The sequence below is a fragment of the Gigantopelta aegis genome, chromosome 6 (assembly GCF_016097555.1).
Source record: "Gigantopelta aegis isolate Gae_Host chromosome 6, Gae_host_genome, whole genome shotgun sequence".
Taxonomy (NCBI): domain Eukaryota; kingdom Metazoa; phylum Mollusca; class Gastropoda; order Neomphalida; family Peltospiridae; genus Gigantopelta; species Gigantopelta aegis.
The window spans coordinates 1,090,795-1,109,101 of NC_054704.1; the positions used below are offsets into that span (position 1 = coordinate 1,090,795).

The 18,307-nt window shown below is 35.3% G+C and overlaps 1 protein-coding gene across 1 annotated transcript in view; it reads left to right on the forward strand.

Annotated features, from left to right (window-relative positions):
* LOC121374861 (regulator of chromosome condensation-like) overlaps window positions 1-18,307 on the forward strand; it is a 76,569-nt gene that overhangs the window by 4,070 nt on the left and 54,192 nt on the right. Inside the window, exon 2 of the mRNA XM_041501968.1 lies at window positions 17,322-17,400. Within this exon, the coding sequence (XP_041357902.1) occupies window positions 17,325-17,400 (76 nt within the window). The 5' untranslated portion in view covers window positions 17,322-17,324. The remainder of the gene's footprint in view (window positions 1-17,321; window positions 17,401-18,307) is intronic.

Genomic DNA, 18,307 nt, shown 5'->3' on the forward strand with positions numbered 1-18,307 from the left:
ACCAACATTTTACTGCACAAACATACAAAATTAACTGACACAAGTATGTTTATACAGCTAATTGGTCTTTTCGTTGTCTTGCTGTGACATGTGATTTTAACATGCATCGTGTGTATCGCTGTCAACTCGGAGTCTGGCAGTTCAGATTCGTCATAGTTGCATTATGTAATCCAGTGGGAAGACATTTTACAATTCAGAGGTGTTATTAGAACTAAATTGGATAGTTTTTTTTATTTTATATATGCAACACTGAATGTCAATACACAGCCTGTTGAATTAGCGGCAACACGCTTCGTAGCCATTACGATGACAACAAACATTATAATAACGTCATTTTATAAACTCCATGTGCTTTTTTAACACTATAAATAGGCTATCCCACAATTCTCAGTTCGGCAAAGGTTAAACAGTCGGGACAATTCGGCCTGTTACATTCTCAGAAACCGAAAGTAGTCAACATTTTCCAAATGAGAAAAAAAAGGTAGAGTTACTTCCCTTATGTTATTTTGACAAAAGAGGATCGATTTTTTTTTTACGCTTACAAAAATGTCATTTAACAGGAGAAACTGTCTCCCGCACAGGTGAAAGGAGATTTGATAAATACCGGGAGACTCCCGCGGAATCCGGGAGGGTTGACAGGTCTGGTCAACACCTGTGTACGGAGCTCTGTCGGGTCGAGTGTCCTAGTTACTAGTCTGAAGCAAGAGGCTTTTGTGCAATACAAACTGCTTAAAATAGCATAAAATATAATGAAATAATCTATAAATGTATTTATTGTTGACTGTTCAATGTAGTGTATCCAATAATTATAAAGGATTTTAAAATTAACAAAAGGTTTCCACCTTTTTTTTAACAAGTGGGAGTAAGCAGAACAGCTACATGTACTGTTATCTCAAGAGCCAGTAGAGGTCAAATTTCATCCAATCAATGATGACGTTATTACTCTCTTTGTCTAAACATGTGCTAGCTTAGGCTGTCAAATGTTTCGAACGGTGCCATCTTTTATTAATTTTCAGGACACAGTACTGAATACTCGTACTTTTTATACATATATGGGAATTAAAATTCTTTTATTCCTTTTTAATATTATTTATTCTATTATGTAAAATATATACAATTTGTGGGGTTTTTCACTGATCATTATTAAGTGATTAAAAAAAAAAATTCTCATGTTTATCGTTTCGCATTCATGATTCAAGATAAAACTATACAAATATCACTATGATTTTTTTAAAAACTATTTGGCAAATATCGTTTTTTAAATGGTTTTTTTATTTTTTTTATTCGTTTCTTCTCTCCCCCCCCCTGGTAGTGACGACATCAAGTGGGACCGATTGACAATTTTATTTTTCCGCACCCCTGGTCCATATGCTCGAAATAGATCACAGTACACGATTTGGGTGGAAAAACGTGATGACAGTCCTTTTTCTTTTAGTTTGACTGCAATTGGGATTAAATTCCGTTCCGAGCAAAACTGCTCGGAGCTCTGCTAATGCTGTTGTTCATCCCCAGGATTAACTTTGGTAGTGCTTGCACTTGTAGCCAAAGTTAATCTTGATGAACTAGCTACACCAGTGCATTTACTAATACAGGGTTCACACGCATCCTGGAAAGTGCTTAATTTTTTTTTTTTTTTACCCTGGAAAGTCCTTAAAAGTCCTGGAAATTTGAAATTTTGTTTTTAATTTTTTTTTAGTGATGTTACAAATACATAAATAATCGCATTTGACTTAGGTACCCCTCCCCCAAAAGACAGAAAGAAAACCCCACACAAAAACAATACCTAAATGCATCGATGATTATAATGAGGTCGACTGCCATTGGTCAGTTGTTGAGCAGGTAATACTGTGTTGGTTTATTTGGTCTATAGATAGGCGTAGTGGTGCTTGTTAGAGCACGAGTAGATAATCTTAATTGAGATGGCGACACAATTCTTCAAGCATGGAATCCGGATAAAAAATATATACCAGTATGACATTGAAAAAAAGAAAAACGGGTAGATGTGTAAATCACGGAAAGTGTACGTTTAACGACAGGTGGCTAAAAAATGTTATTTTTAGAAAAACAAGCACGCGTCTGACGTCATATAAGTTGACTACTTGCATGTAAATAATTTTATGGACCTGTTAAATCCCGACAAAATTCGAGTAACTGAATAAATCCATTTCGCTTGTAAACGTTAATTAAACAGTGTATAATTAAGTAGGAATTAACACCTCGCAAAGTGAGCTATCGCTTTAACAACGGCCCACCGCTTGGGTCTGAATCCTGTGCGGCGAGTCGTGACCATGATTAATCATTTGACCGGAAAGAAGCCCATATCTTTAAATAAATCCCATCGATGTAACGTGAGATTAAGAATGAGTTTAACACCATAGAGATTTGCAAAGGTCTCCTTTCAACAATCGTAACATTGTTACACTTGTTTCTTTTGGTGGTGTCGCCTATGTTTATTCGATCTACTTGAGCCAAGCCAAAACAAAGGAGATGTATATTTCAGAAGGCGCACGTGCAACACGCTTTGATTTAGCAGCTGAGCTTTAGCTGCAAGGATATAATTGACAACTAATTTACATGAGGCGTGGACAAGACCGGTTTAGATCACACCAATAATTATAAACGTTCCAAGCTGTTTCATACTTGTTTGTGTGTGTATATATATATATATATATATATATATAATAAATATATATATATATATGTGTGTGTATATATGTATTCTATTTGAGTATTAGATACATGTTTATATCACTATTTTGTACAATGTACAACAAATGTAGTTAATAAAATATTTTATTTCAACAGTTTTAGTTTACAACTTTACTATCCAAAAGTTATATCCAGAGTGGGGTGTGACTACTGTAGACCGTGTGTAACAAGTATTGTATGTTGGAGACATAGCAGCCACTGACTAAACAATCTGCTAGGGTGTCGTTAAACAAAAACTTCTTTCCAAGTCATATATTCAGACCCCTGGAAAAAGGTAAAATAGTCCTGGAAAATGAACGAAAAAAGTCCTGGAAAATGAAACCATTTGAAGTGTATGAACCCTGTAATAGTAATACTGTAAATACTTTAATTTTGCTGCATTTAATTTTTGCTATTTAATAAACATGAGTAAATGGAAAGACTTTCCTTTGGCACTGTCACTAACCCTAACTATTTAAGTATTTATAATATTCTTTATACGTGACGGTGCCAAAGGAAAGTCCTGTCGAGTAAATTTGCAGGCATTTATTTTTGCAAATCCTTCATTCACTCAGTATAAAATAAATAACATAGGCAGTCAGGGCTCGCGCTGTCGGTAGCCAAATTAGCCATTGGCTAATATTTACAAAAAAATGGCTAATAAAATTTGCAAGTGGCTAAAATTTGGGCTAAGCCATTTTCTGTCTTCTGATGTGAACAAACGGTTACATAATCTATCCGACACCTCAAACATAATAATACTACCAAATATTCAATTACGCAAACAGTCTTCTTCTCTCAAAACGTTGTAAGACATCATTTGACCTAGCTACCACTACCAGTTATGAAGGGCTCTGATATCGATGCCAAGTCAGCATTACGTTATTGATTTAGAATGGTCCCAAAGTTGTTTATAAGAAATATACAAATTCCGACAAAATCTGTCATTACCAAGAATTTTATTCCAAACGTGGCATGCCATAATAAAGATAATTTTAAACCCAACCCCATAATTTTAGACACCATCATAAATGCATAACAAGTTGTCAAGTAGACCAGCATGTGCATGCAGCCAGAGTTCCAAGAGTAAAAATAATCTGACCCCGATAGCTCTAATTGGTCAAAATGCCACAGAGTACTGCGCATCAAATCATGTTCCAGTCTCGGTGGTCTGTGACTTTCTGATAAACGTATTGAAACAAACAAAATTTAAATAGTCAGCAGTGCTCTACAAAGCGAGTAAAATACTTGTCATGGCATCTAAAAAATAAAATCACATTCGCCAGTTGGCGACTGTCCAATAATTTGACTTTAATCTGTAAACAAAACTGGACATCGGAAAACACTGTGGACCAGTAGCAATTTATCTTCCATAAAACGTGTTTTCTATCGGTTATTTGTTTGAAAATAAAAGTTTGAGACATGTTAATCGGACTATGAATAACGATTTTCCAGTATTCAAGAGTAAACACGGTGTCATTAAGTGGGAGGTAATACTTTGTTATGATGTTATCTCCCTTAACTTGAATATCAAGCGTTTGGAAATAATTCGGCCCCAGGTCCTGTTCCATTTAGAGCCCGATTTTATTTATGTATTAAAATGACATTTTTGAGCCACTAGTACTGTGTCTTTACTTGTCTGTTTGAAACTCAAATGTTAATTACTAGTATTTTAAATGTCGATTTGTATATGTGTTATGCTGCATCTTGTGCTTATCGTGATAACGGGTCCCTCCACAATAATGGCGTCTCCAATCGTGAATGTCGTTTTAATCACGTCGGAAGTCATGTTCACCAGTGGAGGATGAAAACATGTTTCTATTTTCATGACTCCACTTTAAACGGCTTTAAAGACACAACTATTTACAAAACATTATTTATGGATTTACAAGGCAGTATGTGACGAAAATAAATATTATTTAAACCAAAAGTAAGGTAGCCAATTGATAACTACTAGTAACACGTTGAAGCCTGGTAGGTATTATCACAATGCTTTTATTTAACTTTTAATGAGTACTGCAATTTAAATGTATATTTTAGCAGTGCTGTTAAAATAGTAATTCGCTTAAATTCGTTTAATACAATTATTGGGTATGGAATTTAATAATGATAGTTAATAGTCGTTCACTGTTTTAGTGGAACCAGACACAAACAGTAACTTGTAATTTCTATTTAACAACTAGGAATCGCCTCTTCACGAGTTCATTCGAATGCAATCCTAATAACAATTACGGCATTAGTAACGTGCCGTAAAATGGCAGATGAATCAATTTAATTACAAGTATATATTAGCTGGCTACTAAATATAAGTGGCTGGCGACTAAAATATTGTACTTTACTGGCCAGGGAAGAGTAAATTTGAACTTGCTTTGTAGAGCACTGGTCAGCTATGATTACTGTTATTATAGTCTGTACATATATAATATATAAATAACAGATGTACATTCATTTACCTCTGGCTGAAATACAAATATTTAAATTAGTATTATTTGATTGTTTTAAAGATAAAAAAAAGAAAAATAATAGACGTAAAAAAGAAAAGAGACATTTTTGTAAACGAGACATTCATTGAATGAATCAATCGCTTTGATGTCGCCAGCTGATAAAAAAGTAGTTTGTTTTTGTAAAGGCGGTGTATATATTATTTGGCACCAAAGATAAATGATTTTAATGACAAACACTACCACTTCCATTGTTTTTATAAGCGGTGATATCCTCCCAGAAATGACAAAGTAAAAATCATCAGTTAAACCAATTAAATCTTCAATTAATAACAAAATATCAGATGATAGTTAGTGGAAACAAAATATCAGATGATAGTTAGTGGAAACAAAATATCAGATGATAGTTAGTGGAAACAAAATATCAGATGATAGTTAGTGATAATAAAATATCAGATGATAGTTAGTGATAACAAAATATCAGATGATAGTTAGTGGAAACAAAATATCAGATGATAGTTAGTGGAAACAAAATATCAGATGATAGTTAGTGGAAACAAAATATCACATGATAGTGGAAACAAAATATCAGACGATAGTTAGTGATAACAAAATATCAGACGATAGTTAGTGATAACAAAATATCCGACGATAGTTAGTGGAAACAAAATATCAGATGATAGTTAGTGATAACAAAATATCAGACGATAGTGATAACAAAATATTAGATGATAACAAAATATCAGATGATAGTTAGTGGAAACAAAATATCAGATGATAGTTAGTGGAAACAAAATATCAGATGATAGTGGAAACAAAAGACAGAATGACCGTTCTGATCACATGACAAATTTGGCACCTAATATGTGGTTTCTAGAATTGTTTTAAAATCTACTTTACTTTAAGTTAATACAATTTTACTAAATAATAGTAATAATCAGATATGTCACCTAGAGAGGGAACTAGAGCTTAAAAACACTAACATTGGGGGTTGGGATGTGGGCAGGATATTCATATTTACAAAATAGACTTAACTGCAACATTTGACAATTATTTTTTTCACTAGCTGTCGGGCATGGCAATAGTAGTTATTTACTAGCCCAACATTGAATATCACTAGCCATGGGAGTTGCTTGTTTTCTTGTCTGGCGTGCATACTGATCTATTATTTTTGTGTGGAAAAAGTGCGCATTTGGAAATAACAGAGATAGGTGCTGTAAAATATATACTCAAAGCCAAAAGTTATTGTGACATGGATTGTTTGGAGTAATAAATTTGTGAATGGATTTATTGATGTAAACCAGAGAAAATGTGCACGAAACAGCTCAAAGAAATGCAACCAAGCAGTTGTTGCAGCGATTGCATGCTTTGTGCAAGAAACATGGAATATTTGGGAGAAGTGCTGTCCAGTGTTCACCATAAAAGGCCAGACATTCAGTTGCAAATCATTGCCACTCTGTGCAGCCTTCAGAAGTCAGAAAAACACCATTAGTCAACTGTTTGATGCAATTTCTTCATGCCACGCCTCAGTGAAAATTACAGATGGCGAGTCATAGGGATGCTTGAATCTGGGACCTCGCAGCCTGACGTCGCAAGCCAATTCAACGTCCACAGAAACACCATATGGCACTTATGGCAACGATATCAACAAAACAACCAGGTCAGGGACCATCCCTGTAGCAGCCGACCACCCGTGACAACCCCTCACCAAGACACATGGATCCGAACAACGCATCTGCGAAACAGGTTCCAGCCATCAACCCTCACAGCCTGTACCATCCCTTTTCCCAGCGTTTAGTGGCCTCAATGAGACGACGGTGCCAGGCCTGTATCAGTGCTCAAGGTGGACACACTCGCTACTGACTGTGAACTTTGCTCTGAACCCCCTCAAGTGATGTGGCTAACTTGCATATGATATGGCAGGTGCGCCCTTTTCATGGACTATTGCTTGTTTCCATATCTTTGGACATTTTTCTTTCCTTGTTACAACATTTCATACACAGCGTAAAAACTTATCAATTATCTTTGTCTTTTGTGTGTCATAATAACTTTTGCCTTTTAGTATAGTATGGTGCGGGAAAATAAAGAGGGGCGCAGAACGTGAAAGGAGGATGGCAAAATGCAATAGCGGGTTAGGAGCAGCGAGAACACTTTGATTTTTCAGTAGGGGAGAAGGGGGTGCACTATCTTCGGAGTTGGAGGCTAGTACCCCCTACAACCACCCACTTCTGCTTCTAAGTCCTATGACATTAAATCAACAAACATACACAAATATGGGGGGGAGTGGATGTTTATGGAGGGTGTTTTTTTCCTTTCCTTCTTTCCTTTTTTCCAAATAAAAATTTGAGTGTTAATAATTTTTCCAAATAGAGCTCATTATTTCTTTAAAGTAGAATTGTTTATGTTGCTCTGAATTGCTTATTATTATAATAAAGTATCCTATCAATTCTCCACACCAACAGTTTTGTAATTTAGGCCATGTTGTTGTCGATTTGAGCGCCATGAAATACCAACTGAGAATGCTAACTTCATATGTGATTACAAATATTCTCCAATGATTAATAAATCAATATTATTTAGTGGTGTCGTAAAACAAACTTTAACTTTACAACTATTCCATTTACGTCAGTTTTGAAAAAAAGAAGAAAAAAAAGATAATGAAATTGAAATTTATAATCTATTTAAAATCCAACTAACTTTTGAGATATCACCTCAGTCTTACAAATATAAAATTTTATCTAACTAATATCTGATAATTGTAAATTAATTTTATTCAGTGTACGTTTAACTAATTTGTATAAATACTACATACATTTTGATTTCTCTTGACCATGGGTGCAAAAATTAACAACTACAAGGCATAAACAAAACTGCAGTTAAGTATTCATTGATGTGAACAACTATTGTTTTGTTTTTTTACAAATTTATATCATGATTTACTTGTGCATAATCTTATTGTTTAATGTCTCTTGACACATGCAGTCTCAGTTGACTAAAGTGTGACCTATATTCACACTGACTGCTTGGGATAGCCTACTTGCTTTTCGGCCCTAAACTAGCATGAGTATTGAAAGTTAGGGATGGGACGATTATTCAATGTTACTGAAAACCACAGTTTTAGGCCCACAGTTCAGTGCACCGTTTCCCAGTTTCAACTATTTGCAAACCACAGTTATTTTTAGATTTTTTTTTGTTTTGAAATTGTACATCACAGCATTCGATTACCCTATTTTTATAAAATCCACTAGCCATGGGATAATTGATTTTAAAAATTTACTAGCCAACGATTAAAAATTCACTAGCCCTACTTTACTTTAAGTTAATACAATTTTACTAAATACTAGCAATAATCAAATATTTCATCTATAGAGGGAGATAGAGCTTAAAAACACTAACATTGGGGGGTGGGTTGAGGTGGGGGCAGGATATTCATATTTACAAAATATACTTAACAGCAACATTTGACAAATGTTTTTCTCTAGCCGTCGGGCATGGCAATAGTAGTTATTTACTAGCCCAACATTGAATATCACTAGCCATGGGAGTGGGGCTACCATACTCTAGAAGTCCTGTCTGGCAGGGCCATAGTAGTTATTTACTAGCCTAACATTGAATATCACTAGCCATGGGAGTGGGGCTACCATAATCTAGAAGTCCTGTCTCGCATGGCAATAGTAGTTATTTACTAGCCCAACATTGAATATCACTAGCCATGGGAGTGGGGCTACCATACTCTAGAAGTCCTGTCTGGCATGTCAATAGTAGTTATTTACTAGCCCAACATTGAATATCACTAGCCATGGGAGTGGGGCTACCATACTCTAGAAGTCCTGTCTGGCATGGCACTAGTAGTTATTTACTAGCCCAACATTGAATATCACTAGCCATGGGAGTGGGGCTACCATACTCTAGAAGCCCTGTCTGGCATGGCAATAGTAGTTATTTACTAGCCCAACATTGAATATCACTAGCCATGGGAGTGGGGCTTCCATACTCTAGAAGCCCTGTCTGGCATGGCAATAGTAGTTATTTACTAGCCCAACATTGAATATCACTAGCCATGGGAGTGGGGCTACCATACTCTAGAAGTCCTGTCTGGCATGGCAATAGTAGTTATTTACTAGCCCAACATTGAATATCACTAGCCATGGGAGTGGGGCTACCATACTCTAGAAGTCCTGTCTGGCATGGCACTAGTAGTTATTTACTAGCCCAACATTGAATATCACTAGCCATGGGAGTGGGGCTACCATACTCTAGAAGCCCTGTCTGGCATGGCACTAGTAGTTATTTACTAGCCCAACATTGAATATCACTAGCCATGGGAGTGGGGCTTCCATACTCTAGAAGCCCTGTCTGGCATGGCAATAGTAGTTATTTACTAGCCCAACATTGAATATCACTAGCCATGGGAGTGGGGCTACCATACTCTAGAAGTCCTGTCTGGCATGGCAATAGTAGTTATTTACTAGCCCAACATTGAATATCACTAACCATGGGAGTGGGGCTACCATACTCTAGAAGTCCTGTCTGGCATGGCAATAGTAGTTATTTACTAGCCCAACATTGAATATCACTAGCCATGGGAGTGGGGCTACCATACTCTAGAAGTCCTGTCTGGCATGGCACTAGTAGTTATTTACTAGCCCAACATTGAATATCACTAGCCATGGGAGTGGGGCTACCATACTCTAGAAGTCCTGTCTGGCATGGCACTAGTAGTTATTTACTAGCCCAACATTGAATATCACTAGCCATGGGAGTGGGGCTACCATACTCTAGAAGCCCTGTCTGGCATGGCACTAGTAGTTATTTACTAGCCCAACATTGAATATCACTAGCCATGGGAGTGGGGCTACCATAATCTAGAAGTCCTGTCTCGCATGGCAATAGTAGTTATTTACTAGCCCAACATTGAATATCACTAGCCATGGAAGTGGGGCTACCATAATCTAGAAGTCCTGTCTGGCATGGCAATAGTAGTTATTTACTAGCCCAGCATTGAATATCACTAGCCATGGGAGTGGGGCTACCATAATCTAGAGGTCCTGTCTTGCATGGCAATAGTAGTTATTTACTAGCCCAACATTGAATATCACTAGCCATGGGAGTGGGGCTACCATAATATAGAAGTCCTGTCTGGCATGTCAATAGTAGTTATTTACTAGCCCAACATTGAATATCACTAGCCATGGGAGTGGGGCTACCATAATATAGAAGTCCTGTCTGGCATGTCAATAGTAGTTATTTACTAGCCCAACATTGAATAGGCCGTAATTTTTTTTTTTACTTGTTTCCTATTACATGCTGGAAAAATATAGGGTAGGTAGGTAGGAAAAACATTTTATTTTGGAAAATAATTTTATTTATGGATATTAAATAAAGGTGTTGACTACCGGTATCCAAAATAACCTCTGCATGTATAGAAATGCATTAATCAAACCAACAATACCATTCATCACAGTGTTTTCCCTAGAAATGAAATAAGGCATGGTAAAGTGACGTTTTGGAGGCATATTTTATGTGCAGTTTTAAATATAAGGGCTTTTGTTTCCATTATACAATTTTCAAAAGGACAAAAACCTTATGGCCATTTTATTTTCTATATCTATTTCATAACTTAATTTAAAAAAAGGAAATGTGTAGTACTATTCACATAGGTGTGTTTAAAGGCTTCTTTTTACATGGGCAACTTATAAATTTATAAAAGGCAAGGCATTTTGATTTTGAGGGCAACATGGTGCTAACCTATCTGTGGGAGAGTACATACAAAAGACCCCTTGCTGTTTAATAATAGCCAGAAGGTTTACTCTCATACTAACACTTAACTTCTGTACTGGTCTAGGACAGACTTGGTTGAACCTTAATTGGATAGAAACCAGTAAATAAGTTATAACAATTTCTTTTAATGAAAACTGAAAAGAAGGGTTCTATATTTATCTGTCCAACAATAACATTTTTAAAAAATGTTATGAATATTATCTTTACTAGTGTATCTAAGAAATGGTAGACTTACCAATTTTATAATTTGCAATATTAGTTTTATTCTGTATGCATTCGGTATTAAAGTACACATTTGGTTTGAAGCAATCAATTGGTCCAGTGAATAGAAATGCAGTGCAAATGATCAGGATGCTCAAATGAATGTTGAAAAGTAAAGTTTGTTTTAGTTAACGACGCCACTAGAGCACATTGATTTTTATCTTTAATATCATCGGCTATTGGACGTCAAACACATGGTCATTCTGACACTGTTTTTAGCGGAAACCCGCGAAGTTCCCAGTGACCACTTACAAAAAATAACGAAACGTATCGAGATCTTACTGACATATTTAATCATTTGATTTGGCAGTAAACTCCATCAGTATCGGTAAACATTCCCTCCCCTAGTTTATCAGAAGGTCACTAAATTTCTACAAGGCCAGTTTGTCGCTGGAGTAAATCATTAAATATAGTTATTATTATTATTATTAATCGGAACACTTTTGCGCAAGAATATTTACCACGAGACCGCGTAGCCACAAAATTGTCCGTACATACGTCGCCATTCTTGTTTGTATTAACTGTGAAATCATCGGAAAACCACCATTTTTAAAAAGTTTTTTCACTAACGGTGTCCTTTTTGCATTTTTTCGCATTAGGTCCTGACATTTTACAACTCTATAACTAAATGCCGGGCTAAGGTGATGTCACTTTTAATAAATACTCATAAACCACTTTAATTTCCAAACCGCGTATTGTTTTCCGCACGTAGCGAAATGATCAAAGGGAACGTGCAACTATGTTACTAAATGTTATTGACACTTCTAATGACAGTGCCGATTTTGTAATTGACCGCGATGGCGAGTTCAAACGGATACATTGTTTTTTTCTCACACCTGCAATGCTAGGCCCATTCTCTTATTATTTTATTCCAAAGATAGTTATATTAGCCAAAACATGTCAGTTTACATTTTCTGACGAGCGATTATAGTTTTTGCATAAACAATCCGTCGTTCGTGTCGATATTAGTTTTGCATAACCGACCGACGAACGACAAAATCGTACGTGCCAAATTTTATGCCCTGGTGATTAATCCACCAAGAGAGTAAACATTTTAAGTATGTTTCGTCCCAGACGTCTAACTTGAAAAAAGTAAACACGTGTTAACTTCAAGAATTATAAAATGGCGCCAAATTTCCGTCATATTAAAACAATTCGACATCGCTAATTTCTGTAAGTTTTTATCGAGACGAAATCTGCAGTTCCAGAACTGCAGTGTACACATTTTTTTATTTAAAATTTGTCTTTTTATCTTTGCAGATTGTTTTTTTTTCACTTTCAGCACGAGCAAAAAAAATAAATAAATAACTAGTTAAATAATTCACTATTATATATTATGTGTATGTATTTGTGTCTGCTTATCTTTTTTTTTCTTTTTTTAATCAATGATACCTTTTTATGTAACTGGTGTTGAGTTAAATAATCAGCTGTAGGCTAATATATTATGTATTTGTGCTTATATCGAGTAATCCATACTTCTCATCAAAGATTTGACATTATCAAAATAATAATAATTACAGAAATATGTCTTGACAAATATCTTTCTTTTAGACTTCTGTACTGTGTACATGACACCCATATATTATGTACTCCAGAATGCATCTAAACACAACTGAATTTAAAAAAGAAAAATACCGGAGAGGCTATCCCTGGACCCCCTAGCATTCTCGACCCAAATTATTTTGCCAACCCTCTGAACACAAATCCTGGGGAACACATTGCTCAAGTATCCCAGTCCCAACACGCTAACATGGCATGGTAAAAATGCAATTTTTGTTTTCTAGTCCAGATATAATTTTATATTTACAATTATTTTACAAATGACCATTAAAAATAAAATGTCTTGTTCTTAAAATAGTTGATAAAAATGTATGTATGATTGGCGTACTTGTACTACTTGTGAAAAGTATCGTAAATAAATCGAACCGTGGACCAAATACAAAAAATCAAACCAAAAATAAAAACCCTGAACCGTCTCCTCCCTAGATGTAACTACTCTCCCTAGATGTAACCCAGTAGTAATGCACTCACTTAATGCACAGTCGGTTTGGGATTGATCCCTGTTGGTTGACCCATTGTGTTATTTCTCATTCCAGCTAGTGCACCACGACTGGTATATCAAAAGCTGTGGTATGTGCTGTCCTGTCTGGGATGATGCATATAAAAGATCCCTTGCCTCTAATGGAAAAATGAAAGCGGGGTTTCTTTCTATGTCTATGTCAAAATTACATTTGTTTGACATCCAACAGCTGATGATTAATATGTCAATGTGCTCTAGTTGTGTTGTTAAAAAACCCACAACAACAAACTGTTATTACATTGTATCAGTGTGATGACATTGATCAGTGTGATGACATTGTATCAGTGATGACATTGTATGAGTGTGATGACATTGTATGAGTGTGATGACATTGTATGAGTGTGATGACATTGTATCAGTGATGACATTGTATGAGTGTGATGACATTGTATCAGTGATGACATTGTATCAGTGTGATGACATTGTATCAGTGATGACATTGTATGAGTGTGATGACATTGTATCAGTGTGATGACATTGTATCAGTGATGACATTGTATCAGTGATGACATTGTATGAGTGTGATGACATTGTATGAGTGTGATGACATTGTATCAGTGTTATGACATTGTATCAGTGTGATGACATTGTATCAGTGTGATGACATTGTATCAGTGTTATGACATTGTATCAGTGTTATGACATTGTATCATTGTGATGACATTGTATCAGTGATGACATTGTATCAGTGTGATGACATTGTATCAGTGTGATGACATTGTATCAGTGTGATGACATTGTATCAGTGTTATGACATTGTATCAGTGTTATGACATTGTATCAGTGTTATGACATTGTATCAGTGTGATGACATTGTATCAGTGATGACATTGTATCAGTGTTATTTCATTGTATCAGTGTTATTTCATTGTATCAGTGTGATTTCATTGTGTCAGTGATGACATTGTATCAGTGATGACATTGTATCAGTGTGATGACATTGTATCAGTGATGACATTGTATCAATGTTATGACATTGTATCAGTGTGATTACATTGTATCAGAGCAATTACATTGTATCAGTGTGATTACATTGTATCAGAGTGATTACATTGTATCAGTGTGATGGCATTGTATCAGAGCAATTGCATTGTATGGGTGTGATGACATTGTATCAGTGTTATGACATTGTATCAGTGTGATGACATTGTATCAGTGTTATGACATTGTATCAGTGTGATGACATTGTATCAGTGATGACATTGTATCAGTGTGATGACATTGTATCAGTGTGATGATGACATTGTATCAGTGTGATGACATTGTATCAGTGATTACATTGTATCAGTGTGATGACATTGTATCAGAGTGATGACATTGTATCAGAGTGATGACATTGTATCAGAGTGATGACATTGTATCAGTGTGATGACATTGTATCAGAGTGATGACATTGTATCAGTGTGATGACATTATATCAGTGTTATTTCATTGTATCAGTGTTATTTCATTGTATCAGTGTTATTTCATTGTATCAGTGTGATTTCATTGTGTCAGTGATGACATTGTATCAGTGTGATGACATTGTATCAATGTTATGACATTGTATCAGTGTGATTACATTGTATCAGAGCAATTACATTGTATCAGTGTGATTACATTGTATCAGAGTGATTACATTGTATCAGTGTGATGGCATTGTATCAGAGCAATTGCATTGTATGGGTGTGATGACATTGTATCAGTGATTACATTGTATGTGTGATTACATTGTATGTGTGATTACATTTGTACCAGTGATTACATTTGTACCAGTGATTACATTGTATCAGTGTGATTACATTGTAGCACAGTGATTACATTGCATCAGTGTGATTAAATTGTATCAAACTTTGTTTTCATTTGTTAACAAATTTGTTTTCATCTGAGGTTGGCATTTTTTTCTTTTCGAAATTATGTTTATCAACATTTATGTAATGGAAGTCACAGAATTAAGACACTATATATATATATATATATATATATATTCTTTTCGATATATATATTTATATATATATATAAGACACTATATATATATATATATATATAAAATTAAATTACTTTATAAGCATATCTCTAAAAAGGTGTAACAAATTTGTTTATAATCCATTCCCATCCTGCTACAAAAATGTGTTTTTTTAAAAACAATTTCAGTTTAGTTTGACGTAAGAAGAAAAGTAAAAGTGTTTTGGAAATAGATAAATGTTGTTTTTGCAGAAATAAATGACTTGTAGTAAATTCCATAGTATGAAAAGAAGCGTTCCCAGATCAAATATATATATTTTAATAATCACTTAGTTTGCTCTCATGAAGTGCATTTTAAATTTATACTAGATTCAGAACCAATTTTTCCAGATTTAATTATCTGCCTTGGAGTAAGCTAATAATTGTTTTTATTGTTAAAGCTGTAAATTGCCCAATGTTACTAGCTAAATAATATACTGGATTACAGATTGTATAAATACATCCAATATACATATTGTATTCAACTAGATTAGAAAATAATACAAGAAAATAGATGTTCGGGTAAATACATTGTATATCATTTATAAACAGGGTTTTTTTCAGTAATGAATAAAAAATATGTATGTGAAAGCTGGATGATAATTCCTCACAAATATGGAAAACCTCCAACTACAGTAGGCTATAAATAAAATATAGTCAGGACTATTGGTATCTGACAATGGTTTTGATGGTCCATTATGAAAATCGGCATGGCTGATGGATTTGAAATTCCCACACTTGATGACTTGAATCCTCCCCCCCCCCCCCCCCCCACACACACACAGCATACAGGATTTCCCCCCAACACTAATGTTCAGGTTCCGTGTTCATAAACATACTTACGTCAATGTATGATACCTAAATACATACTTAAAGTACATAGATAAGTATCATGCATTCACTTAAGTACGTTTATGAATATGGAGCCTGGACATTAACTATTAAGTCATTACTTCATACAGGTTGGCTTTTTTTTACAATAAAGGGCACAATTCACTTCCTCATGGGTCAATAAAGTTTAAATTTGGATACTCAAAACATATCTTTCTGATGTATAATGTTTAAAATGTTTACACCCAAACTTTTGATCAGCAAATATCGCTAAAAAGGAAGGAAATGTTTTAACGATGCACTCAACACATTTTATTTACAGTTATATGGTTAAGGACCACACAGATATTGAGCGATGAAACCTGCTGTTACCACTTCATAGGCTACTCTTTTCGATTAGCAGCAAGAGATCTTTTATATGCGCCATCCTACAGACAGGATAGTACATACCACGACCTTTGTTACACCAATTGTGGAGCACTGGCTGGAACGACAAATAGCCCACTGTTGTTTCAGATGATGCCTATGTGTTGTTTCAAATGATGCCTATGTGTTGTTGTTTCAAATGATGCCTATGTGTTGTTTCAGATGATGCCTATGTGTTTTTCTTCCAAATGATGCCTGTGTGTTTTTCTTCCAGATGATGCCTATGTGTTGGTCTTCCAGATGATGCCTATGTGTTATTGTTTCAGATGATGCCTATGTGTTTTTCTTCCAGATGATGCCTATGTGTTCTTCTAGATGATGCCTGTGTTCTTCCAGATGATGCCTATGTGTTGTTGTTTCAGATGGTGCCTATGTGTTTTTCTTCCAAATGATGCCTGAGTTGTTGTTCCAGATGATGCCTATGACTATTACTATGTGTTGTTCCAGATGATGCCTATGTGTTGTTGTTCCAGATGATGCCTGTGTTGTTCTTCCAGATGATGCCTATGTGTTGTTGTTTCAGATGATGCCTATGTGTTGTTCTTCCAGATGATGCCTATGTGTTGTTGTTTCAGATGATGCCTATGTGTTGTTGTTTCAGATGATGCCTATGTGTTGTTCTTCCAAATGATGCCTGTGTTCTTCCAGGTGATGCCAATGTGTTGTTCTTCCAGATGATGCCAATGTGTTGTTCTTCCAGATGATGCCTATGTGTTGTTGTTTCAGATGATGCCTATGTGTTGTTCTTCCAGATGATGCCTATGTGTTGTTATTTCAGATGATGCCTATGTGTTGTTCTTTCAGATGATGCCTATGTATTGTTCTTTCAGATAATGCCTGTGCGGAGGAAGAAGATCGGAGGCAGCTTATCGAACCAGACGAGTCCCTACAAGAAACTCAAACTTGATGGTTTGTCTTTACTACACTTGATGGTTTGTCTTTACTACACTAGATGGTTTGTCTTTACTACACTAGACTGTTTGTCTTTACTACACTTGATGGTTTGTCTTTACTACACTTGATGGTTTGTCTTTCCTACACTAGACTGTTTGTCTTTACTACACTTGATGGTTTGTCTTTACTACACTAGACTGTTTGTCTTTCCTACACTAGACTGTTTGTCTTTACTACACTAGACTGTTTGTCTTTACTACACTAGACTGTTTGTCTTTCCTACACTTGATGGTTTGTCTTTACTACACTAGACTGTTTGTCTTTACTACACTTGATGGTTTGTCTTTACTACACTAGACTGTTTGTCTTTACTACACTAGACTGTTTGTCTTTACTACACTAGATGGTTTGTCTTTACTACACTAGATGGTTTGTCTTTACTACACTAGACTGTTTGTCTTTACTACACTTGATGGTTTGTCTTTACTACACTAGACTGACTGTTTGTCTTTACTACACTAGACTGTTTGTCTTTACTACACTTGATGGTTTGTCTTTACTACACTTCACTGACGGTTTGTCTTTACTTCACTAGACTTTACTACACTAGGTTTGTCTTTACTTCACTAGACTGGTTTGTCTTTACTTCACTAGATGGTTTGTCTTTACTACACTAGATGGTTTGTCTTTACTACACTTGATGGTTTGTCTTTACTACACTGATGGTTTGTCTTTACTTCACTTGACTTTACTACACTAGGTTTGTCTTTACTACACTAGATGGTTTGTCTTTACTACACTTGATGGTTTGTCTTTACTTCACTAGACTGTTTGTCTTTACTACACTTGATTAGACTTTGTCTTTACTACACTTGATGGTTTGTCTTTACTACACTTGATGGTTTGTCTTTACTACACTAGA